The sequence below is a fragment of the Stylophora pistillata genome, chromosome 11, assembly GCF_964205215.1.
Source record: "Stylophora pistillata chromosome 11, jaStyPist1.2, whole genome shotgun sequence".
NCBI classification, from domain to species: Eukaryota; Metazoa; Cnidaria; class Anthozoa; order Scleractinia; family Pocilloporidae; genus Stylophora; species Stylophora pistillata.
The window spans coordinates 10920818-10946024 of NC_142529.1; the positions used below are offsets into that span (position 1 = coordinate 10920818).

At 38.7% G+C, this 25207-nt stretch overlaps 1 protein-coding gene across 3 annotated transcripts; it reads left to right on the top strand.

The window, feature by feature from the left end:
• The first annotated feature begins 9777 nt into the window (after positions 1–9777).
• LOC111343972 (melanocyte-stimulating hormone receptor) lies at positions 9778–14211 on the top strand. Of its 3 annotated transcripts, XM_088739268.1 has the most exons (3): positions 9778–11026; positions 11944–12018; positions 12827–14211. In XM_088739268.1, the coding sequence occupies exon 3, from the start codon at positions 13026–13028 to the stop codon at positions 13977–13979; it is 954 nt and encodes a 317-aa protein (XP_088595394.1). In that variant the 5' UTR covers positions 9778–11026; positions 11944–12018; positions 12827–13025; the 3' UTR covers positions 13980–14211. The 3 variants fall into 3 exon arrangements, with proteins under 3 accessions (XP_088595394.1, XP_088595395.1, XP_088595396.1); XM_088739269.1 differs by lacking the exon at positions 11944–12018; XM_088739270.1 differs by lacking the exon at positions 11944–12018 and having other exon boundaries at positions 9778–10192.
• Positions 14212–25207: the final 10996 nt, after the last annotated feature.

The window sequence follows — 25207 nt, forward strand, 5'->3', positions numbered from 1 at the left end:
TTCTTTACTGCTGGAAGATTTGTGAGGTAAGACAAGCAGTAAAGCAGACAATCACACAAGCACTCTTTTGTCCACGGAGTTGGATTCCTCATTTGCTACACTCAAATAAATATTTTAAAAGCTGAGTCATACAGTCAAGATTATTACCAGCCATAGAGAACGCTAGTCAGATATGTTATTTGATGGGAAGAAACTGATGAGAAAGACGGTAAGTTGGATGTTTGTGTCTATAACGGACCATTACCCGTTCCGCTAGTCAGAGTCCTTTTCACTGGCATGGATCTCTCTGTTTTTCCGAAATTGAAAATAGCGACTTATCTTCTTCACTCAGCTACAAAGGAATTTCTACCTAGGAAGGAGTAATTTCAAATAAATTTTAAAATTGGAATACTACCACAGATGTCTGTGTCTCAGTCTTGATGTTAATTTAAAACATAGCCGATGTATTTTTGTTTGCCAATGGAATTACCTTTTTAATGCTAAATCGAACTTAAATTAAACTTTTTCTACCACAATAAACAGCTGATTTCGACCAGTATGTTAATGTTAATAGAGCTGCGGTGGCTATCCTGAATAATCAGTTAGGAATAGCAAGGAACTTAAGACAACTCCTCTATGAAAATTAATTCTTTTTGTATCTTTTAGCGATAATATTTCTCATTTTGTTGATCTTTCAGCTATTTCCCCTCCGGTAAATTTACGTTAAAGCAAAAGTTTTCGAAGAAAAAGGAATTATTATGAAAACTCTGACTCTAAACGAGGTGGAGTGTGTCATTTTTAGCATATGTCTCTTCAACTTTGACAGGGTGCATTTAACAATTGATTCGAGTGTCAGTGCTCGTCCATTAAGGTATGGAGTCGGATTTTTAAGGCAACTTTGTAAAGAAAGTAGATGTTCGTATTAATGACTCGGCAGGTGCTGATAAGACGAAATTTGATTTGCTACAATGAAAGCCGGAAAAAGGAGACGACCGTTTACTAGACTTGGTTGAAAAATGAACGCAACTGAAAATTTGACACGAGGTGGAACGCAAGAAAGATTTGAAGACCAGGCTTGCTCCCCTTATTTGGTTGGTGGATTACAGCAACAAGCTATTTATTTGTCAGCATCCAATCTTGTCCTCTCCCTCACAGCATTTCTTGGGAATTCTCTTATCCTAACTGTCTTTCACAAGGAATCTTCTCTTCATCCGCCGTCCAAACTCTTGTATCGTTGTCTGGCAACAACTGATATGTTGGTTGGTCTTGTTAGTCAGCCTCTCTTTTCTACGTACTGGATGTGCGCGCTTTATGAACACTGGAGCCTTGTCGACTCGCATTTGACGCATTCTCGATGACAAGTTATACATTATGTTCAGTGTCGTTGTTCACGATGACAGCCATAAGCGTGGACAGACTTCTCGCCCTGTTGTTGGGGCTGAGATACAGAAAAATTGTAACTTTGAAACGCACATATATCATTGTGGCTGCCATTTGGGTTGTATCAGGTGTCGCTGCTTTATGTGAACCTTTAGATAGCCGAATAACGGATTGGTATGGCACGATAATGTCACTGCCACGCTCCGTGATCACAATCGCATCATACAGAAAGATTTTCCGCACTCAGTCGTCATCAGGCTCAAGTACAAGATCATTTTCAACAACACCCAAGCCAACCAAATGCACTGAACATGGCACGATACAGAAAGGCAGTGTCCCGTGAATTGCAGGTCCAGTTAGCATTGGTTGTTTGTTACGTCTCATTTAGCATAGCGGAAGTTTTAATAATAATAATATAGATCGATTTCTGTAGCGCATTTCCATGTATATGCTCTAATGTGCTTTACAACACTGTGCGGGGGACTTTTCCAGATTGCCGGCGGCAGTTTACAATTAATAAAGGAGAAATGTTTACAGGTGCTCCCTCCCCCCCCCTGCCCAGTAATCAGGCCAGACCACATCACAGTAATCTCTTGATGTGGGTTCTTTAACTTCCCCTGCCAAAATTAAACATATTCATCGAATGAAACATATTCATCGAACCTAGTCGTCAGTTAGGGAATAGCAGTTGCCTTAATCTACTGTAACTAGACGTTAAGTCCGTTTCTTTACTGCTGGAAGATTAGAGAAGTGAGACGGGCAGTGAAGCAGACAATCAGACAAGCACTTTGTGGTCTATGTAGTTCGATCCTTCTCGAGTTTTGCACGTAGACATTTTGAGATGACTCAAACGCGTACGGTTATTATTTTGAGAGCACTCGAAGTATACGTTATTGGGGAGAAATAGATAAGAAACAGAAATACATTGGGGACCGAAGTTTGTCGATATGTTTTTCTTTTTGCACCTAAAAAAACTGAAGGCAAAAGAAAGGAAACATTTACTGTATCTTTGTAAAAGGATATTTCATGCCAGCACGCCTACCTTTCACTTCTTTCAAATAAGAAGCTGGATACAACTGTTACACTGGCTATTGCTGATACTCCATATTTCTCAATGAAAATTTAACAACACGCCATGGTAACAATGACCACGTATTTTTACTGTTCCATTTTTCAGTTCGTTTAATTTGCATCTCCGGGCTGATAAATTAGCAGGTAAAATACACAGACATCTGTGGTAGTACCCTTAGTTCACAATTTATTTGGAACTCCTCAAGTAGAAATTCGTTTACAGTTGAGTCAAGACGACAAGTCGTTATTTTCAATCTTGGAAACGGATCCAACGAAAAGGACTCTGACTTTGAGAACTGGTAGTGGTCCGTTTTATTCTATACATTCGTTTACACATTGTTCACAATTAATATTTTACATCTGTAAAATTCATAAATGTTATAGACTATGTACAAAATCCAATTAACGTTTGTTATTTCTTCCTAGCCAATAACATATCTGACAAACGTTCTTTATGGCTGATAATTTTTTTCATTACTTTTTTATTAAACTTCCACTGAGTTAAAAAAAAAATAAGGAAGGATAAATAAGCTCAATAGTAAAACGAAAAGCGAAAAGCAAAAAGCTCAGTGAGGAACAATCACAAAAGAGCAAGCTCCAACTAGGTGAAAGTCCAAAGAAAAAAAAAAGTTAGACGTAGATAGATAGATAGACGTTTATTGAGAAGAATACCTTAATAGCAGCTGGAAGCTGAATTGCAAAGGTGTACAAATTATGTAATAGAACTATACAATAAAATCAAACCTAAAAGGGAACTAATTTACATATACAATTGTAGTAAATGTTAGTTAAAATGTCTTGCGCTTGCTGGAATGAAAGTATCTTTGAACCGATTTGTTTTAAAGGAAACTCTAAATGGTCTGCGTTGTCGTAACTCCATAAGTTGATCTCGGTTATCGAAAGGCAGTAAGTGGTACAAACAATCTAAGGGATTGGAGACGATGTTGTTAAAGAATTTTAAGCAAAGGTCTTCTCTCCGATCCCTTAGGGTTTTCAGCTCTGCTATCTGAAGCACTTCTCCATAATGATTATCATAACCGTATATAATTTGAAAAAGAAAAAGAAAAAGAAAAAGAAATGATTTGTAATACAAGACTAAATTAATATGTCTTAAAAATATTTATATCAAATATGCAATTTCCTAAAGTATATAAAATATGCATAAGTATAATAGTTTATAAGTAATTAGAAGCAACACTGGCGGAAATCAATTAAATTCCTGGTGGCAAGGCATTTAGGACACAAGGACTTCCAAGTAAAAGCGTTGTCCTGATCGAATGTTTCGATAAGAGCTTTATTGTAACGTTTGAGTCCCCTCTACTAACTCTGAAAAAACAGATACTGTTTTCCTACAGGAAACACATCTCACCCAAGGGAATTGTTTTGCTCTTGTGAGGCTAACAATGAGAGAGGCGTGGCAAACCTAATCAGGAATAATTTTGATTGTACAGTTAATGAATCCATTGTTGACTGTAACGGTAGAATGATTATACTTAAAAGTTCTTCTAAGTGGAGAACCTACTCTTCTAATTCATAATTATGTTCCAAATCGGGATATCGAATTGTTCACCTTTTATCGGTCACTTTGTAAACTATTATGAAAAATAATTTGGACGAAATTGAAAATATTATTTTGGAGGTGACTTCAACTGTCCTTTAAATCCAGTCATCATCAAAAGAGGTGGCAACATGTTTCCAAGACAATCTATAATTAGCATAATAAAACAGTTACAGTCTGAGCTTGATTCACATGACACTGATTGGGCATAGTGTAAGGAGTCCCACGATACGCAGCTTTACTTCGAGTTAATCAAATCTTTTGGTTTTCTTAAGACTGGATTATTGGCTTATTTCTTATCCTTTATCGGATAGCGTTTATAATGTTGACATGATTTCAGCAATAAAAACTGACCATTCTGCGATAACAATAAAGTTTCCAGATGTTGACGACAAAGTAAAGGGTCCGGATTTATTTTCGTAGAAATTCTTTCATTCATGTCGCCCTTCACAAGGAATCTTCCCTTCATCGACCGTCCAAACTCTTGTATCGCTGTCGACTGGCAACAACTGATCTGTTGGTTGGTCTTGTTAGTCAACCTCTCATTGCAACTTTCGTGATATCCTTGGTTCACGAACACTGGGTTATTCAGTTGTCAATACGCAGATACCGCAGCCTACGTATCAAGCATAGCGTTATGTGAGGTTTCTTTGCCCACATTAGCGGCCATAAGCGTGGACAGACTTCTCACCCTGTTGTTGGGGCTGAGACAAAACAAATTGTAACTTTTTAAACGCACATGTATAATTGTGGCTACCTTTTTGGTTTTTTCTCTTGTCGCGGCCTGCCTATACACCATATTTGATCATCGAATACCGTAGTTGAGCACCGGCACATATACCACTTTGCCTGATTATTTCAGTGGCCTCGTACACAAAGATTTTTTGCACTCTCAGGTATCATCAGACTCAAGTACATGATCATGCTCAACAACCACCAAGCCAACCAAATGCACTGAACATGGCTCGATACAGAAAGGCAGTGTACAGTGCATTGTGGTTACAGTTGACATTTATTGTTTGTTATGCGCCATACTTCATAGTGGAAACGGTGATCGTTTTTAGTTAAACATATTCACTACAATTAATTGTCCTAAGAAGAGTAACAATTGCCTCAGTTTACCTTAATTCAACGTTAAATCCGTTTCTTTACTACTAGAAGATCAGTGAAGTAAGACAAGCAGTAAAGCAGACAATCAGACAAGCACTTTACGGTCCATGGAGTTAGATCGCTTGTAGCAACGCTCGAATGAATATTTTCAAAGCTGAGTCATACAGTCACGATTATTACCTGCCGTAGAGAACGCCTGTCCGATATGTTATTGGATAGGAAGAAATAAGAGACTTAAGTTGGATGTTCGGACATTGCCTACAACACTTATGAATTTTAGAGATGTAAAATACTCACGGTGAACAATGTGTATAGTAAAACAGATCATTACCAGTTCTTATAGCCAGTTTTTTTACTGGATCTTTTTATTTTTCAGAAATTGAAAATAACGACTTATCGTCTTCGCTTAACTATAGATGAATTTCTACCTGAGGAGAAGAGGGAGTTTCAGATAAGTTGTAAAGTAATTAGTCTACCATAGATGTCTGTGCGTTTGACTGTTTATGCTAATTATCTCTAAATTATCTCTAAATTATCGGCACAAAGGAACGACAGTTAGCTCAATGTACTGGTCCTTTTGTCTCTCAAAAGAATGACAAAGATAGTTTCCTTATCATATCGTCAAACAAAAATGTAGCCAGCCGATGTCTTCCTGTTTGCCTGAAGGGAATTAAATGTCAGTGCTAATTTGAAGAAACAGCTACAGAGAATACGAAAAATATAGAATTATGTCGACAACGAACTTCACTAGGGGTGAAACACAGACCAAACCAATTGTAGAACTGCTATGGTGTCCCTCTTTGGTGAGCTTCAAAAACTTGGATCGGCATTTCCTTTCGCAGCGGTCGATATTGAAGGTATTGTATCCACGAGTTGTTCACAGTTTCCTTTGATTCTTCTACTGAGAGATGAACAACAGCCAGGGGATAAGAGAGGTTACCATATTCACAGTTTTCCTTTGAAATTTAAGGTCGAAGAGAAGGGTCTCCTCTGATCCCTCTGGTATGAAAAATATATTTGGTGAAGTTTCCATATTTTGTCTGTGAACTGACTAAATCATGACATATTATAACCTGTGGCGAGAGCGAAATCCTTAAGCTTCATTATTGCAATGTGATCGACTAAGACCACACGTTGCTGTGTAGACTGGTGGTCTAGCCAAAAATCAGTTTTGGCTCGGGGTGACGCAAATAGTAGAGAATTGGAGAACAAAAAAGCTATGTTTGAAACATATATCCTAAACCAATTTCATGGGAAAAAGTATTTTTCTCGAAGGGAAGTGGAGAGGATCGCTCTCAGGGAAAGCGGCACTTAACAACTGTTCACTGAAGTGGAGATGGCTATGTCGCTAGCCACCAATAATAACACTAAGAGAATAGTTGTTTAGGAATATACTAAACACTGATAAAAGATGATTTGAACTCAATTAAATCTGCAACCATTGCAATATTACCTGGTGCAAATCTCGCGCGAAAACGCGCGGTGATAAATAGCAAAGGATATTCCAAGTTTTACTAGCCAATTAGAGCGCGCCTTTATGGCTATACACTGTTTTTAGTTGGTATATATTTAGTAAAGTCTACCCTGTAGTGGAACGATATAGGGAATTTTAAGGAATTCGATAAGCCGCTATTAGTGAGAAATGGGTTCCTCCCACAGATAATGGTAAGTGCAAAACGCAGACATGCAATAAGCGTGGCCATAACGCATGGCCAGACTTCTCGCCCTATTGTTGGGGCTGAGATACAGACGAATTGTGACTTTAAAAAGGACATACATCAATGTAGTTTTATTTTAGGTTCTATCCAGTGTCACTGGCTTTATGCTACAATTTAGATTGCCGTATAACCCAGCCCATGGGAAGGAATATTTCTATCGTGCATGATGTTGGAAAATAAAAATTTTAGATCGACGGAGGGGCCTTTTAGAGTATATAGACGGAGGGATATGTCAAAGCATTACCTGTTCCAAAGAAATTGTTAAGAAGTTACATTTAATAAAGGATAATTTCACGAACTGCCATATGGTAAGAAATTGACTTCTGTTGTGACAAAATAGACATTAGTAATCACATTTTTAAAGAGTGAACGTTACTGAGGAAGTTTCTGTGTAAATGTTATTGAGAAAGTGAAGTTTAGGCGATCGTGGCCTGGCAGGTGCTGTGAAGACAAAAATAAATCTCACTACATACAGTTACAAATAATCAGGCGAAAAAACGAAACAAATGTTTATAAGTTACGAAGTGATGGGGAATATGATTAATCTGATGAAAGAGAATTTTAGGCGATCAAGGCAAGGAGGGGCTCCCAAGACTAATTGTTTCAATTGCAATCACATTTGACTTGAGGTAAAAAACAGTGAAGATCTAACCGGTGGTAAAGGAAGAGCACAGACATTATGGTAATTCACAAACTTTTCTTGTATTCTCCCAACATACTGCGGGGTTTACTAGCCGGTCAACCGATAGAAAGTGCGGTTTACTCATTGTACTCTCACATTTACTCATCTTGGCAATATCAATGGACTGGTTCAAATTTTAAAAAGTTATTTAGAAGAGTTGTTAGAGGTGTTTTGCACTCGATGAAACAATTTCCCCTCTTTTCCTCAGCTAATTAAAAGAAAGCGCTTAGCGTTGACGCCATATTGCCGCACAAGCTGGTTCAGTTTTAGTCTCGAATTTCTTTGGTTATTTGTCCAATATGTCTATAAATATATATGTGAAGATGGATACAGATACTTGCATCTGTATAGAAATAGTGGAATGAAAATGAAAAAGGGTAGAAATGGTAAAAAGGGGCATCTAACGAGGAGGAAATAAATATTTTGGTTAAATACTTGGGCCCTAGCTGTTGCGACGCAGTTATTTCTGAGCCCTCTTAGTTATTTCTCAGCGCACTAACCTCATGGTTAGTTCATGCCCCGGCCGGGACATTTTGTTGTGTTCTTAGGCAAGACACTTTACTCTCACAGTGCCTATCTTCACCCAGGTGTATAAATGGGTACCGGCAAATTTAATGCTGGGGGTAACCCTGTGATGGACTGGCATCCCATCCAGGGGGAGTAGAAATACTCCTAGTCGCTTCATGCTACAGAAACCGGAGTTAAGCACCGGCCTAATGGGCCACTAGGCTCGTAAACAGACTTTACCTTAATTTTCGTAGCGCCCTCAAACTACCTATTCCCTCCAAAATCCGCCCATAGAGTTAGATTCCTCAGTTTCTACACTCGAATGAATATTTTAAAAGCTGAGTCATACAGTAACGATAATTACCAGCCATAGAGAGCGCTACTCAGATACCGTATTTATTCGATTAAGCGCCCAACCTCGACGAAGAACCCACTCTGAAAGTAGAAAAAGCTAATACGCGCCCAGCCTCGAATAAGTACTCACCCCCACCACCCCACCCCCAAAGAGTACTTTTTTAAGCGCCCAACGTCCTTACTAATTGTAATGAACACTAAATAGAAATGGAATTGGCATATGTGTTACAAAAAAGACATTTACAGGGGCATTTTTACAGAGCAAGCGCGCATAGGAGGAAGTCCTTTGGTAAATCTTGCTGATGAAGTTAGAATCAAATAACCTTGCAGCGAGTTTTGATAAATCGCAAATATACATCCATGCATTGATTTCCGACCGCAATTGATAAATTGCTTTGTTCAGTTCAGCTTTAGGATGTTCCGATAACAGGAAATTTGTCAATCGCACCAGATAATGGAAACAACAATCTTTCAATTACCTACAGCTTGCTCGATACTTAAACATTTTTTCCTTATCTCGTTAAACAAGTAGATGAAGGGTGTAATAGGCAAAATGTTGCCAGTTATTGTTAAAAAATCACTATGCATTTCCTGGAGAAAGAAATAGTGCAGGCAGAGAGTGAAATACAAAAATAATGTTTGGAGGAATAACATCTTGTTACGGTTGATTTTTAATGTTAGTCCGGGGATCCAAATTAAAGGGATTGAAAAGTGCTGCAAAATTATATTTCATTTCAAATTTATTTAAAATTTTTTAAAATACGTTCGCAATTGTAACCAAAACTTACATTTGGAGATTGTCTTGGATCCATTGTTTTCCCGGCTAGACCAAGTAAATTCGCCATCTTGAACTTTTTATTTCCAAGAGTTTTCATGATTGATAGTGATGTAAGTCTTAACTTCATATGGATATCATAGACGCTTGATCAGCAGAATATTAATGAAAATTCATTGAGGTTGAGCGGCTTGATTTTCGCCCTTTAAAATGGCGATGTCACATAGTCTCTTTATTTACCTCTTATCGCTATTTCATGTCTGAGTTGCTTAAAGAGTTTAAGGGAAAAATCACAACAGATATTGTCGCAGTTTATGTGATAGAAATATTTAACATAAAACTCCGAAAAAAATGCATGGATATGAAAGAAAACTAGAACAACCGGGGAAGATCAATTTTATTTCACGTCCTTAGGTAAACTCTGACAGTTAATATATGCAAGTATCAAAACATATTCAAATATTTAAAGACACTATGTTTAAGGGGAAAAACTATCGTATTGCATGAAAAATGTTGTCGACTCTTGAGAATATTTATTAATACATCGAGTTTGACGTTGATTTATGTTTAAGTTGACCTCAAGTTTTAATGATTCTGTGTCTACCACTCCGGAGCGATGAACTGTTCCTAATTTTCGCTTGTTTTTGCTTTTAGGTGTCGTTGTTACAAAGCTTTCATGAAATATATAATGAACCACTCCCCACAATGCAGAGAAAAATTTTCTCCTCTAAATCACCGCCTAAAGGTATGACAGTTAACTGAACAAAAACGACTTCTTTTGCCCCTCGATAGACAGACGGAGAATTCCCGTATCATATCGTCAAACAAAAATTAAGCCGGCCAATATCTTCCTGGTTGCCTAGGGAATCATATATATGACATTGGTAATTTGAATAAACAGCTACAAAGAAAAGGAAAAATATCGAATTACGTCAACAACAAATTTCACTAGGGGTGAAACACAGACCTAAACAATTCTAGAACTGCTAGGCTCCCCCTCTTTAGTGAGTTTCAACAACTTGGATCAGCAATTCCTTTCGCAGTGGTCAATATTAAAGGTAATGTATCCAGTACTTTTTCACAGTTCGATTTCCCCACTGAGAGATGACCAACAGCCAAGTGATTAGAGAGGTTACAAAGAAAAGAAGCGTCTCCTCTGATTACCTTGGTATGAAAAATATCTTTGGTGAAGTTTCCATATTTTTGTCTGTGAACTGACGAAATACAGATCGTAACTTGTAGCTGGAGTGAATTCCGTGAACTTCTTTATTGAAGTGTGATCGACCTAGACCACCCGTCGCTGTGCAGACAGGTGATCTAGCCGAATATCAATTTTGGCATGTGGCGACGCAAATAAAAGAGAAAAGGAGATCAACAAAACCATGTTTGAAACATGCTTGAAACATGTTTGAAACAGCTAGATAAACAGGAACCTGTGACCTAGAAAAATTTTAGATGATAAACATCCTGCCTAACCAATTATCGTGGATAATTGGCAGGAACATTTTCCCCACGGCACAAAATATTTCTATCGTTCATGGTGCTTAAAACAAAAGCTTGGGATCTCTAGAGGGAATAATTAGTTAAATAATTACCTGTTACAAGTAAACACGTGTGTATTCGCATTTTGAAGGAGTGAACGTTACTGTGGAAGTTTCTGTCTAAATGTTATTAAGAAAGTGAGGTAGACGTGATCGTTGCCTGGCAGGTGCTGTCAATAAAAAAATCTCTCTCGTTTCGTAATTAAAAATAACCCTGAGAAAAAGCGACGCAACTGAATGCTTATCAGCGAAATGATGGAGGATATTCCCTAGCTTAAATATTTTCTCTTCTCTCAAGAAGAGCGATTGTCCTGGTTTAAATTTCATTTAACATATCCTTGTCAGATAATGGTAAGTAACATTGTTGCTCCATCGCTTGCTTGAAATTGATTTGCGAAACCAGAAAAAAGGAAAAAAGTACAAGAAAAGGAGGCCTATAGGTTAAACCAAAACATATGTAGAAAATCGATAAAATTCAATTCACGCATAATTTGCATCCCCTGATTCGAAGGTCGAACTTAGTCCAGTTTTGGAAAATGAAATGTAAGTTACGCAGTGATAACAATGTCTATCCATTTCTACAAAATGAATGCTTTCGGAGAAACATAAACAACAACTATCGTATTGCAAGTACTTTGAAGAAGTCATTTATAGCATTCAAGCATTTGTTATTACCACTGAAGCTCACAAACTTCAAATGATAAACGAAGTCGGTGTTTCTCTCATGTCGCCGACTTCGCCGAAGAGCGAAATTTCTATGAATTTAAAGCCGTATGCAAAACCCCAGAAAAATAACCCTACAAACGGTAAGTTTATCATTTCTACTTCTCATATGTCAAATGTTAAAAGTTTATTTCCCTTGCCACATTGAAAATATTTTTTTGAAGCTACCCTACTTTTCACACGGTACTTAAGTAAATAAATACAAAAACTCTTATTTTATTTCAAACTGAAATCGTGATTCTACCTTTTAGTGAAAACATAGGGAAGACATTGTTCTAAAAGTCCTTGGAATAAGTAAGTTTTTTATTGCTTTTACAAGTACAAACGAGGCCTCCAAAAATGCATATGGCCTAAATTCGACCTTCGAGTGAAGTTAATTATGCAGGAATTGCCGAATTTTATCAATTTTCTCGAAAACAAGGAATTTTTCAACGAACTACATACGTCTTGGCTTGTTTTACCTATAGGCCTACCGAATACTAGAATATGATCTAATTCAATTTTTTGGCTGTTTCTGGAGATTTATGAATTTGTCTGACTTTTAGTGACATCTAACAACTATTCACTGAAGTGGAGGCTGCCAGGTCGCTAGCCACCGAAGTTGAAAAAGAGGAAAAATGGTAAACAGTGACATCTAACGAAGAGGAAATAAATATTCTGGTGCAGGATGAAACTCTGGTTTCAAAATGAGGCCACGTGCTAGGGCCTATCCGTTTCAACACAATTATTTCTCAGCCTCCTTAATTTTCGTAGCGCCCCCAAACTGCTTGTGCCCTCCTAAATCTTCCCGTTAGGCACTCTTATACAATAATGCCTGGGTCGCGCACGTTATCCCGCGGCTTAGTACCTTGTATAATTATATAGCGTGGGCAAGATGAAGCGACTCCTGTGTTCTGATTGGCTACCCGAACGGGCAAGATAGGCCCATCTTGCTCGCTCTAGACTGCCCGCTTTAAATGAGCCTCTGAGGTACTGAAATTTCACTTTACAAATCGAGATATAAAATGCTAACTGCGGCCCGCATTTGATTGGCTAGTAGTTAAGCTGCAGTCGTTGCTCGGAATAATCAAAGAGAATTTGATAGAAAATCTCCAGAAATTTTAAGAACTCCCGTACAAAATTTAAAAAATATTGCTTCATCTTTTAGGTCATGACATCACTCGTTTCGCGTGTCTTACAGCTATTTTGACCCCCCTCCCTCATGAATGAGTGATATAAGGGGATATAACGTTGAGTTAAGAACATTTTGTTTATTTTCAACTTGCTGAGACTGATAATGATTAGTGTTTAAGCTTCACACGGATGATATGGACAAATGATTAGCTCACTATCAACTGAAGTTCATTTCCTCGAGGAATTTTTATCGCACAGTAAAAAAAAAAATTAAATTTCTCTACATTTGCCAAATATTTCTATTTCATACGTTAGGCACCTGACAACTTCACAACAGACAATTTTCTGACGCCTGCTAATTGAGGAAAAGGTGACGATGGAGGAAATTTTTTTGTGATTAGTGTCAAGGAAGTTCGGTTTCAGCAATCGTGGCTGGGTGTGTGCCTTTTTAGACAAAATATTTCTCGTTGCAATTACAAATAACCAGCAGGAAAAAGGAATCGAACACAGAATAATGTCGACTACAAACTTCACAAGGGGTGGAACACAGACGGAAGCATTTCAACGACTAATATGCTCCTCCTCGGGCTCTTTGGTGAGTGAGTCTCATCTAGAATTGGTTTCTTTCGCATCAGTTAACATTCTCCTCTCCATCACAGCGTTTCTTGGAAATTCTCTCATCCTTGTTGCCCTTCACAAGGAATCTTCCCTTCATCGACCGTCCAAACTCTTGTATCGCAGTCTAGCAACAACTGATCTGTTGGTTGGTCTTATTATCCAGCCTCTCATTGTAACTTTTGTGATATCTTTGGTTCAAGAACACTGGGTTATTTGTCAATATGCAAATACTGCGGCCTACATATCAAGCATAGCATTATGTGGAGTTTCTTTGTTGACAATAGCGGCCATTAGCGTGGACAGACTTCTCGCCCTGTTGTTGAGGCTGAGATATAGACAGATTGTAACTTTTAAGCGCACATGTATAATTGTGGCTTCCTTTTGGGTTTTTTCTCTTGTCGCGGCTTGCTTATACACCATATTTGATCACCGAATACTGTATTTGAGCACCGGCATAATAATACCACTTTGTCTGATTATTTCAGTGGCCTCGTACATAAAGATTTTTTGCACTCTCAGGTATCATCAGACTAAAGTACATGATCATGTTCAACAACAGCTGAGTCAACCAAATGCACTGAACATGGCCCGATACAAAAAGGCAGTGTACAGTGCACTGTGGGTGCAGTTGGCATTTATTGTTTGTTATACGCCATACTTCATAGTGGAAACGGTGATCGCTCTTAGTAAAACATTTTCATCACAATTAATTATTCTAAGAAGAGTAACAATCCTCTCAGTTTACGTTAACTCGACGTTAAATCCGTTTCTTTACCTCTGGAAGATTAGTGAAGTAAGACAAGCAGTAAAGCAGACAATCAGACAAGCACTTTGTTGTCTATGGAGTTAGATCGCTCGTAATTACACTCGAATCGGAATATTTTCAAAGCAGAGTCATGCAGTGACGATTATTACCAGCCGTAGAGAACGCTTGACGGATATGTTATTGGATAGGAAGATATAAGAAACGTAAGTTGGATGTTTGAACATAGTCTATAACAATTATGAATTTTAGGGATATAAAATACTAATAGTGAACAATGTGCAGATGAGCGTATAGAATAAAAAGGGCCATTACGAGTTCTTCTAGTCAGAGTCTTTTTTACTGGATCTTTTTATTTTCCGAAATTTCGAATAACGACTTATCGTCTTCGCTCAACTATAGATGAATTTCTACCTGAGAAAAGGGAGTTTCAGATAAGTTGTAAAAGAATTAAGGCTGATAGTTTCGAAAGAAACTGTTTGGGGCTGCGTCGGTGGGAGTAACGAAATAATTTGGATATATCAACAAAGTTGAAATGGTAAATTGGCCACCGTAATGATTACAAAAGCTGACGTTTCGAGCGTTAGCCCTTCGTCGGAGCGAATAGAGGAATTGTGGGTTGTGTGTGCTTTTAAAGGCAGAAAATGGAGCTACGTTATTGGTGGGTGCATGGCAACGAGAAAAACATGAATAAATTAGTGGAATGAAAAGCGTTCATTGATCCCTGTGGGATTTAGACTGCCGGTTTGAAAGATGAGCTTTTGTTCAAGATTTTTACGGCTTTCCGTGCCACCTGAGTGCAAGGAAAGACCGCAGATTGCCATATGTTGCTTAGAATGATTGGGTAAATTAAAATGTCTAGCGACTGGTTTCGATGTGTCCTTGTCATTCCTTTCCACGTCTCGAAGGTGTTCTCGGAATCGGTCACCTAGTCTTCTGCCTGTTTCGCCGATGTATATCTTTTTGCAATAAGTGCAAGTTATGCAATAGATTACATTAGCGGAGGTGCACGTGAAGTGATCGGTGATCTTAATGGATCGTTTAGGTCCCGATATTTTATCAGTGTTGTGAATGAAAGGACACGTTTTGCATCGTGCACGAGCGCATTTAAAAGTGCCTGGTTGCTCATTAGTCTGAAAAGAACTTCTGACCAAAAAATTGCCTAAGTTTTTGTCGCGTTTGAATGAAATGAGCGGAGGCTGCGAAAAGATAGTGCCTGTCTCTGGATCGTTTTGATGTAATTTGAAGTTTTTAAGAATGATGGATTTAACTGAGTGGTTGTGAGGGTGAAACGTGAGAGTGAATGGAATGCGGTCGGAATCTTCCTTATGCGACGTTTGTAGTGCTGAGTGTCGATCAATAAGTTGAGCGCGGTGGTAACCCGCTTGAACGACGGAAACAGGGTAACCACGTTCATCGAAGAACTGGCACATTGACTCTGATTCGTGGTGAAAATCAGAGTCATTACTACATAAACGACGAAGTCTTAGAAACTGAGAAAAAGGAATGGAATTCTTAACGTGAGATGGATGAGAAGACGAATATAACAAGTAATTATGCGAGTCTGTAGGTTTGTAATACACACTAGTGCATAAACCGTTACCTTCAATTGAAACTTTGACGTCTAAGAAGGATAAAGAATTGTCAGAAATTTCCCAAGTATATTTCAGAGCCGGGTGAAAAGAATTGACTGCAGTTATGAATTGAGTGAGCTCCTCTCTGGTAGAGGGGGTAGCGCCGATACAGTCGTCGATGTAGCGACCGTAGAGTTCAGGTTTGGACCCGTTGTATTGGCTGAAAAATTGGTGTTCGACAAAACCTACAAAAAGATTCGCATAGCTAGGTCCCATTTTGGTGCCTATGGCTACACCATTGGTTTGTTTGAAGAAGTTGTTTCCGAATGAAAAACAATTGAGTGTGAGCACTAGTTCGGCTAAGCGTAGTAGTGTTTCAGATTTAGGTTCCTTAACAGTACGTTGATCAAAAAAATGTTTAAGGGCCAGGAGGCCTTCGCCATTAGGAATGACAGTGTAAAGAGACGTAATGTCCATGGTGAAAAGGAGTTTGTTTTGGCCGAGGAAATTAAAGTCTTGAAAAATTTGAAGAGCGTGTTGGCTGTCTTTAATATATGATGGTAAAGTTTTGACGATGGGAGCCATAATTTTGTCTAAATAGCTGGAGATAAGTTCGGTAGGGCAACTACAAGCCGAGACAATGGGCCGACCCGGGTTGTTAGGTTTGTGAATTTTAGGTAAAAAGTAAATACGAGAAGTTCTAGGAGTGGTTATGATGAGATTCTTTGCTGTGGCCGGCAATTCTTGTTTAGTTATGAGTTGGTTGATCGTATTCTTGACGAGGTTTTGATTGCTGGCAGTGAGGTCTTTGTCGATCTTTTGATAAAAAGAGGTGTCAGAAAGTTGCCGCAAAGCTTCTTTTTGGTAGAGGTCGGTGCGCCAAACAACGACTGAGCCGCCCTTATCGGCCGCTTTGATAACTATGTCTTTGCGTTTTCTAAGACTTTTTAGAGCCGACCACTCTTCAGAAGAGAGATTAGAAAATTTGGTAATACGTTTGAAATTGAGTTTGTTGATATCGTGGCGGCATTTTTTGATAAAAAAGTCTAATGATGCGAATTGGCCCTCTGGGGGAGTCCATTTAGACTTTCGAGTCTGAAGTGTTTCGAAAGTGTCTTTGTTCGAGGTGTTAGAATCATCCTCTCTGTTGTGAAAAAAGGCTTTTAATTGAACGCGGCGAAGGAATTTTTCTACGTCTTGTTTAATTGAGAATTCGTCCGTTGTTTTAGAAATGGGAACGAAATTTAAGCCCTTACTGAGGACGGATTTTTCTGAATCGGAAAGTGAGAGGTTTTCTGGAATGGTAACTACAGTTTTGAGGTTTTCTGGTGATGAGTGGTTAGCGATTTGGGGACCGATAAGTTGGTCAAGTTTTTGGGCCTTAATTTGGTTTAAATGATTGAAAAGTTTCGAATTAGTTTCCTGAATTTTGGCGCGGATAGATTGTAATAAAACTGCTGGACAGATTTTGGAAAGTTCAGAGCGGCAATGTAGGATTTGTTCGGTGAGGCGATTACGTTTTTGGCACATAGCTCTAATGGTGATTCTCATGATGTTACGTGAAAAAGAATTTTGGGCGCATTGAATTTGGTGGTGGTATTGTATGGTGAATGAAGATGCATGAAAATTGGAGCGAAAACCCTTGGGAATAACTTTAGAATGAAGGCAACGACCGATGAAGTTTATGTGGCTACAAAACCTAGTTTTGGCGAAAGTGAGAATGGCTAAACGGAATGCTAGATCTTTACTAATAGGGGGAAAAGGGAAAAGATAACTTACGATTTCCTGGCGTAGCTCCTTTGTGAGTTTCTTGAGGCTTGGCATGGTCCGTTGTTCTGAATGCTGTGGATTGTAAAAGAATTATTCTACCACACTCAGATGTCTGTGCGTTTCACTGTTGATGCTAATTTACCAATCCGGGGTGGCGAATCAAGTTAAACGGATTGAAAAATGCTGCACAACTTTTTTTAATTCCAAATTTAATTCAAAGCTATTGAAATACGTTTGTATTTGTAACTAAAAAATTAAACTTCATAATAGTTTGATACATTTGGAGATGTCTCGATTACAATTATTTTCCTAGACCAAGTAGAGTCGTCTTTAACTTTCTATTTCCAGTTGTTTTCTATGGCTGATGATGATTCAAGTCTTAACTTCACACATAAATATTGACACTCGATTTAGCACACTATTAATGAAAACTCATTTACCCCCTGGTAAGCGGGAGTATTTTTCGCCCTTTGAATTAACGATATCATAGAGTCTGTCTATTTCCTTCTTATTGCTGTTTCATGCATTAGGCACCTGACAAGTTTGAGGACAAATCGCTTTTTCGACACAACAGACAATTTAGCAGTTTATGTGATAAAAATATTTCACTCAAAATTCCAAAAAAAAAGGGAATGTTCTGAATGAAAACTCTGTAACAACCGGTGAAGATCAATTATAATTCAAGTCCTTTGATAAACTCAGTTGACATATGCAAATGACAAAACATTTTCAAATATATCTAAGCATTATGTTGCAAGGGAAAAAAGATATTGCATTTAAAATGTTTTCGACTCCTGAAAATATATAATATATCCAGTTTGACGCCGGTGTATGTTTAAGTTGTCTCCAAATTTGATTAATTACATGGCTACCACTTCCGAGCGACTATATTTTCCTAAATTTCGCTTCGTTTTTCCTTTGCAGTGTTGTTTTTACAAAGCTTTAATATAATTTAATATTTAACCACGATGTAAAGAAAGGTTTTTTCCTCTTAATTATCGGCTCAGAGGAATGACAGGTAGCTGAATTTGCTGCTCATTTTGTCTCTCAAAAAACTGACAAGAGAGAGTTTCCTCGTCATATGGTCAAACAAAAATGCAGCCGGCCGATGTCTTCCAGTTTGCCGAGGGAATTAAATTTTAGTGCTAATTTGAATAAACAGCTACAAAGATAAATATAGAATTATATCGACACCAAATTTCACTAGGGGTGGAATACAGACCAAAACAATTCTAGAACTGCTCTGCTCCTCCTCTTTGGGTGTGCTTCAACAACATGGATCGGCAATTCCTTTCTCGGCGGTCAACATAAAGGTAATGTATCCACGAGTTGTTCACAGTTTCCTTTGATTTCCCTATTGATAGATGACCAACAATCAGGTGATTGGAGAGGTTACCATGGAGAGGTTACAAATTTCTACTTGAGAGGAGGGAGTTTAAAAAAAGTTATGAAGTAATTATTCTACCACAGATGTCTGCGTTTCACTGTTGATGCTAATTTATCAATCTGGGGTTGCGAATTGGACGGATTGAAAAATGCTACATAACTTTTTCCATTCCAAATTTAATTCAAAGCTTTTTCAATACGTTGGCACCTGTAACCAAAAAAAGAAGAAAATATTCATAATAGTTTGATGCATTTAGAGATGTCTCATTTCCAATTCTTTTTCTTAGACCAAGTAAAGTCACCATCTTGAACTTTTTATTTCCAGGAGTTTTTCAATGGCTGATGATGATTCAAGTCTTAACTACATACAAATAAATAAAGGCTGAAAGTTTCTGAAGAAACTGTGCTGCTGCGTCGGTGGGGGTAACAAGGTAACTGGTTTTACCAACTAAGTTGAAATAGTAAATTGGCCACCGTAACGAATAAAAAAGCTGACGTTTCGAGCGTTAGCCCTTCGTCAGAGCGAATGGAGGAATTGTGGGTTGTATGTGGTTTTATATGCAGAAAGCGGCGCTACGCCATTGGTGGGAACATGGCAACGAGAAAAACGCGAATAAATTAGTGGAATGAAAAGCGTTCGTTGATACCTGCGCTTGATTAACACACTACCAACAAAAACTAATTAAGGTAGAGGGGGATAATTTTCTCCCTTTAAAATAACAATACTGAAGATGCCTCTTTCTTCCCTCTTTTCGCTGTTTCATACCTAAGGCACCTGACAAGTCAAAGGGAAAAACTTGGCAGTTTATGAAATATTTGACATAACATTCCGGGAAAATGAAAATGGATTGATCTGAAAGGAAACTCTGTAAGAACCGGTGAAGATCAATTTTATTTCATGTCCTTTATTAAACTCAATTAACATCTGCAGTAATAAAACATCTTCAAATATTAATAAGCATTGTGTTTTAAAGGGGAAAACGATATTAAATGAAAAGTGTTGTCGACTGTTGAAAATATTTAATATATCGAGTTTGACGTTGGTGCATGTTTAAGTTGCCTACAAGTTGTCCTGGTTCTGTGTCTACCACTTCCGAGTGATGAACTGTTCCGAATTTTAGCTTGTTTTTTCTTTTAACTGTCGTTGTTACAAAGCTTTATGTAAATTCATAATTAACCACAACGCAGATAAAGATACTTTCCTCTAAATTGCCGACCTAGAGGAATGTCAGTTAGCTCAATGTACTGCTTCTTTTGTATCTCAAAAGACTGACAAAAGTCAGTTTCCTTATCATATCGTCAAACAAAAATGCAGCTGGCCGATGACTTCCTGTTTGCTAAAGGAATTAAATGTCAGTGCTAATTTGAATTTCACTAGGGGTGAAACATACACTAAAACAATTGTAGAACTGGTATGGTGCCCTCTTGGGTGGGCTTCAACAACTTGGATCGGCATTTCCTTTCGCAGCGGTCGATATTGAAGGTAATGTATCCACGAGTTATTCACAGTTTCCTTTAATTTCCTCATTGAGAGATGACCAGCAGCTAGGGGATTAGAGAGGTTACCATGTTCACAGTTTCCTTTCAAACTTAAGGTCGAGGAGAAGTGTCTCCGCTGATCACCCAGCTATGAAAAATATCTTTGGGGAAGTTTCCATATTTTGTCTGTGAACCGAATAAATCATGACATCAGTGTCATAACTTGTGGCAAGAGCGAAATACTTGAGCTTCATTATTGCAGTGTGATCGACATAGACCACTCGCCGCTGTGCAGACTGGTGGTCTGGCGAAAAATAAGTTTTGGCTTGGGGCGACGCAAATAATAGAGAATTGCTAAATAACAAAACTATGTTTGAAACATGTGTCCTAAACCAAGTTCATGGGCAAAAACTAAAAGAGAATTTCTCTCGAAGTGAAGTCGAGAGGATCGCTCTCAGCGAAAGCGGCACGTAACAACTGTTCACTGTGGAGATGGCTATGTCGCTAGCCACCGATGATAACGCTGAGAGAATAAATGTTTAAGTATATACGATGACAATGAGATAATGTAACACAACAAGATGATTTTAACTCATTTATTCCTGCAACGATTACAGTATTGACTGGCACAAATCCTGCGCGAAAATGCACGGTGTTGAATAGCAAAGGATATTCCGAGTTTCATTAACAAATCAGTAGAGCGCGCCTCTAACACTATAGTCTATTTTGGTATATATTTATTAAAATCTACCCTTTAGTGGAACAATGTATAGAATTTCAAGGACTCCGATAAGCTGCTATTAGTGAGAAATTTGTTCCTCCCACAGATAGTAGTAAGGCTTGCGGCTGTTGTAGATCCTCGACTTTTTGGTTAAACTTTTCTTTGAGCTTCTTAGCCGATGAGAAATTGATGTCTTTCAGTAGCCCTCGCATACGGCACTTCATTGACATGTGTCGGGAAAATCCCTGAGCATTTTACCTGAGTGCAAGCGAGCTTGGGGTGTCACGAAAACTCACACCCCAAGAACTCAGACGTCAGACCTCAGACCCCGAAAACTCAGACCCCTCGAAAATTCGAGATAAACTCGACTCATGATCACTCCTGGTAATGCCGCTTGTATTTTGACCTTTTGTGTCTTGATCCAACTGAAGCAGCAAAAACAAGGCCGCAAGTTGCACGTTTCGCAAAATCGTCCGATCGTTGAGTATTAAAACATTTTAGAGTGATACAAGACTTCATTTAGCTTAGATTTCCTCCATTTTTCCCGTTAATTTTGAACTTTTCATTCACAGTTAACTGGATCAAATGCGCTCGCCCCAACACCACAGTATTAAAATGTGGCGTGATTTTGACGAGCCGAAAGGGACGTTTGTTTACTTTTTTGTACTTCGTTGCACAGATCTTTGTTGTCGCTCTGTTAAAATTCTTGAATATTTTGCGATAATAATGGATACAAACAGAGACTCGGCCCACCAGTCCCTAAACGAAGACAATTTTGCGACCCTTGGGCTAGAGTTCTTAAATGAGGCAGAAAGAGAAAAACAAAGGGGAAATTAAAGAAGACTCGGCATCAGCGCCGTCACGATTCGCTTCACTGAAGAATCACTATTGATATTGTCCGTCTTTCGCGTCGGATTTGTTGCATTATTCCACCGGTTATGTTATAAAACAATTGGTTAATGCTTTATGCTATGCACTATCGAATTATGGAGCACTTCGGAAGCTTGGAGAACACTTCGAGGGGTCTGAGTTTTCGTGACACCCAGCGAGCTTGCCGCGAGTAGTTGCCTCTAACATAAAATAAAACACTCGCGTTATGTGAGCATGACTCAGCCAGTCCAGCTTTGCATCCCAAGCAATGGGCTGAAAAAATAGTCCCATCGTTTACAGAAATGACCCAAATGTTCACTAAAGGATACCTACTTGCCGGTGATTACTACAACTGAGGTTACAAATCCCGACACCATTTGATTAAACGCCTCTAGACTCTTGAACGCCTTGAACTGCTTCTTGGTGTAGAAGCTGGTCTCAAGAACGAGGTAACTCAGCAAGTCCGACGCTTCCACAGGAGGCAAGCATTTTGGACTGAACTTCTCGGCTGGTATGCTTGCAGGGTCAATCCCGATGACCGAGATCTTTTGCAATCATCTTTCCTTCCAACTCTCTAAGCTTTCGGCATACTCAGAGAGCACTGGGATACCTTAAGATGAATGCCAGATACTTTTATCGCTTTTTTCTTTCTGGATATTCATGTGGTTGGCGAAATAATACGGCGATAAGAGAGAGGGCTTCACTATAGAAATCAACTAGTTATTCATAAATTTGACACCCGAGGGACACCAACATGGCGGACACCAACTTCAGCAGAGCTTGTGACGTCACATTAAACCCAAGAGTAGACGGAAAGATATGTCAAAGCTTTACCTGTTCCAAAGAAATCGTTATGAAGTTATTTTGGATATATCAACAAAGTTGAAATGGTAAATTGGCCACCGTAATGATTACAAAAGCTGACGTTTCGAGCGTTAGCCCTTCGTCGGAGCGAATAGAGGAATTGTGGGTTGTGTGTGCTTTTAAAGGCAGAAAATGGAGCTACGTTATTGGTGGGTGCGTGGCAACGAGAAAAACATGAATAAATTAGTGGAATGAAAAGCGTTCATTGATCCCTGTGGGATTGAGACTGCCGGTTTGAAAGATGAGCTTTTGTTCAAGATTTTTACGGCTTTCCGTGCCACCTGAGTGCAAGGAAAGACCGCAGATTGCCATATGTTGCTTAGAATGATTAGGTAAATTAAAATGTCTAGCGACTGGTTTAGATGTGTCCTTGTTATTCCTTTCCACGTCTCGAAGGTGTTCTCGGAATCGGTCACCTAGTCTTCTGCCCGTTTCGCCGATGTATATCTTTTTGCAATAAGTGCAAGTTATGCAATAAATTACATTAGCGGAGGTGCACGTGAAGTGATCGGTGATCTTAATGGATCGTTTAGCTCCCGATATTTTCTCAGTGTTGAGAATGAAAGGACACGTTTTGCATCGCGCACGAGCGCATTTAAAAGTGCCTGGTTGCTCATTAGTCTGAAAAGAACTTCTGACCAAAAAATTGCCTAAGTTTTTGTCGCGTTTGAATGAAATGAGCGGAGGCTGCGAAAAGATAGTGCCTGTCTCTGGATCGTTTTGAAGTAATTTGAAGTTTTTAAGAATGATGGATTTAACTGAGTGGTTATGAGGGTGAAACGTGAGAGTGAATAGAATGCGGTCGGAATCTTCCTTATGCGACGTTTGTAGTGCTGAATGTCGATCAATAAGTTGAGCGCGGTGGTAACCCGCTTGAACAACGGAAGCAGGGTAACCACGTTTGAAGTTACATTTGATAACGGGTAATTTCACGAACTGCCGCATGGTAAGAAATTGACATCTTTTGTGACAAAACAGACATTAGTAATCATATTTTAATGAGTGAAAGTTGCTGAGGAGTTTCTGTGTAAATGTTATTAAGGAGATGAAGTTTAGGTGATCGTGGCTTGGCAGATGCTGTGAAGACAAAAATATATCTCGTTACATACCGTTATAAGTAATCAGGCGAAAAAACGAAACAAATGTTTATTAAGTAACGAAGTGATGGGAAATATGATTAATCTGATGAAAGTAAATTTTGGGTGATCCAGGATAGGAAAGGACTCTCAAGACTAAATGTTTCCATTGGAATCACATTTGACCTGAGGGAAAAAAAACAGTGAAGAATAATGGTGACAACAAATCTAACCGGTGATAAAGGTAGAGCACAGACTTTATTTATTGATCTTCAGTACTCCCCTTCTTTGGAAGATGGGAAATGGCAGAAGGCTAAGTTCACTTTAACCCAAAGTTAAATCGGTTCTTTACTGCTGGAAGGTTAGTGAAGTCCGATATGTTATTGGAAAAGTTTGTAAACCCCTCGCCTGCGCCTCGTGGTTCATAAACTTTTCTGGGGTTCTCCCAACATCCTGCGTGGCTTATCAGCGGTAAACCGATAGAAAGTGCGGTTCACTCATCAATTGTACTCTCATCTTTACTCCTCCTCGCAATATGAATGCGCTGGATAAAATTTCAAAGAGTAATTTAAAAGAGTTGTTAGAGGTATTCTGCATTCGATAAAACAATTTCCACTCTTTTCTCCGGCTAATTAAAAGAAAGCGCTTGGCGTTGACACCGTACTGCCACACGTGCTGGCAAAACAGTACAAGAGAGTTGTTCAAGGTATTTGTGTTGTACGAAAAGATATCAATATTGTTTTCTAAAGGAAAGCGTTTGGTGCTGACGCGATATTGCCAAGCAAGCTGATTCAGTTTTGGTCTCGAATTTCTTTGGTTATTTGTCCAACAGTCTATGAATACATATGATGTACGATCCTCGCAGTAGATAGCGCTATTTAAGCAATAGCGAAAATCCCGTTATTACAAAATAACATCCCGTTATTAGATGCATATGATACATCATATGCATCTAATACCGCAGTTCAAAATATATGAACTTCATATATTTCATTGTATCGCATTTATCACTTTCACGGGTTTATTACGAATCAACTTAACAGCCTGCTCCCAGTTGGCTTGTTGGCTCAATTGGTAGAGCGCTGCACTAGTATCGCAGAGGTCAGTGGTTCGAATCCCGTACAGGCTTGATTTTTTTCAGGTCTGATTTTCGCTATTGCTTAAATAGCGCTATCTACTGCGAGGATCGTACATCATATGCATCTAATACCGCAGTTCAAAATATATGAACTTCATATATTTCATTGTATCTCAGTCTATGAATATATATGTAAAGATGGATACAGATCCATGCATCTGTATAAAAAGGGTGGATTGAAAATGAAAAAAGGGTAAAATGGTAAAAAGTGACATCCGAACGAAAAGGAAAAAAATAGTTTGATACAAGTTAAAAGCGTGGTCTCAAAATGAGGCCAGGTGCTAAGGCCAAGCCGTTGCAATACAATTAATTCTCAGCCTCCTTAATTTTCGTAACGCCCCCAAACTGCCTGTTCCCTCCAAAATCCGCCTGTTACGCACTCTTAGTCAACGACGTCCGGGTTGCTCGCGTTATTGCGAGGCTCAGTACCTTGTATA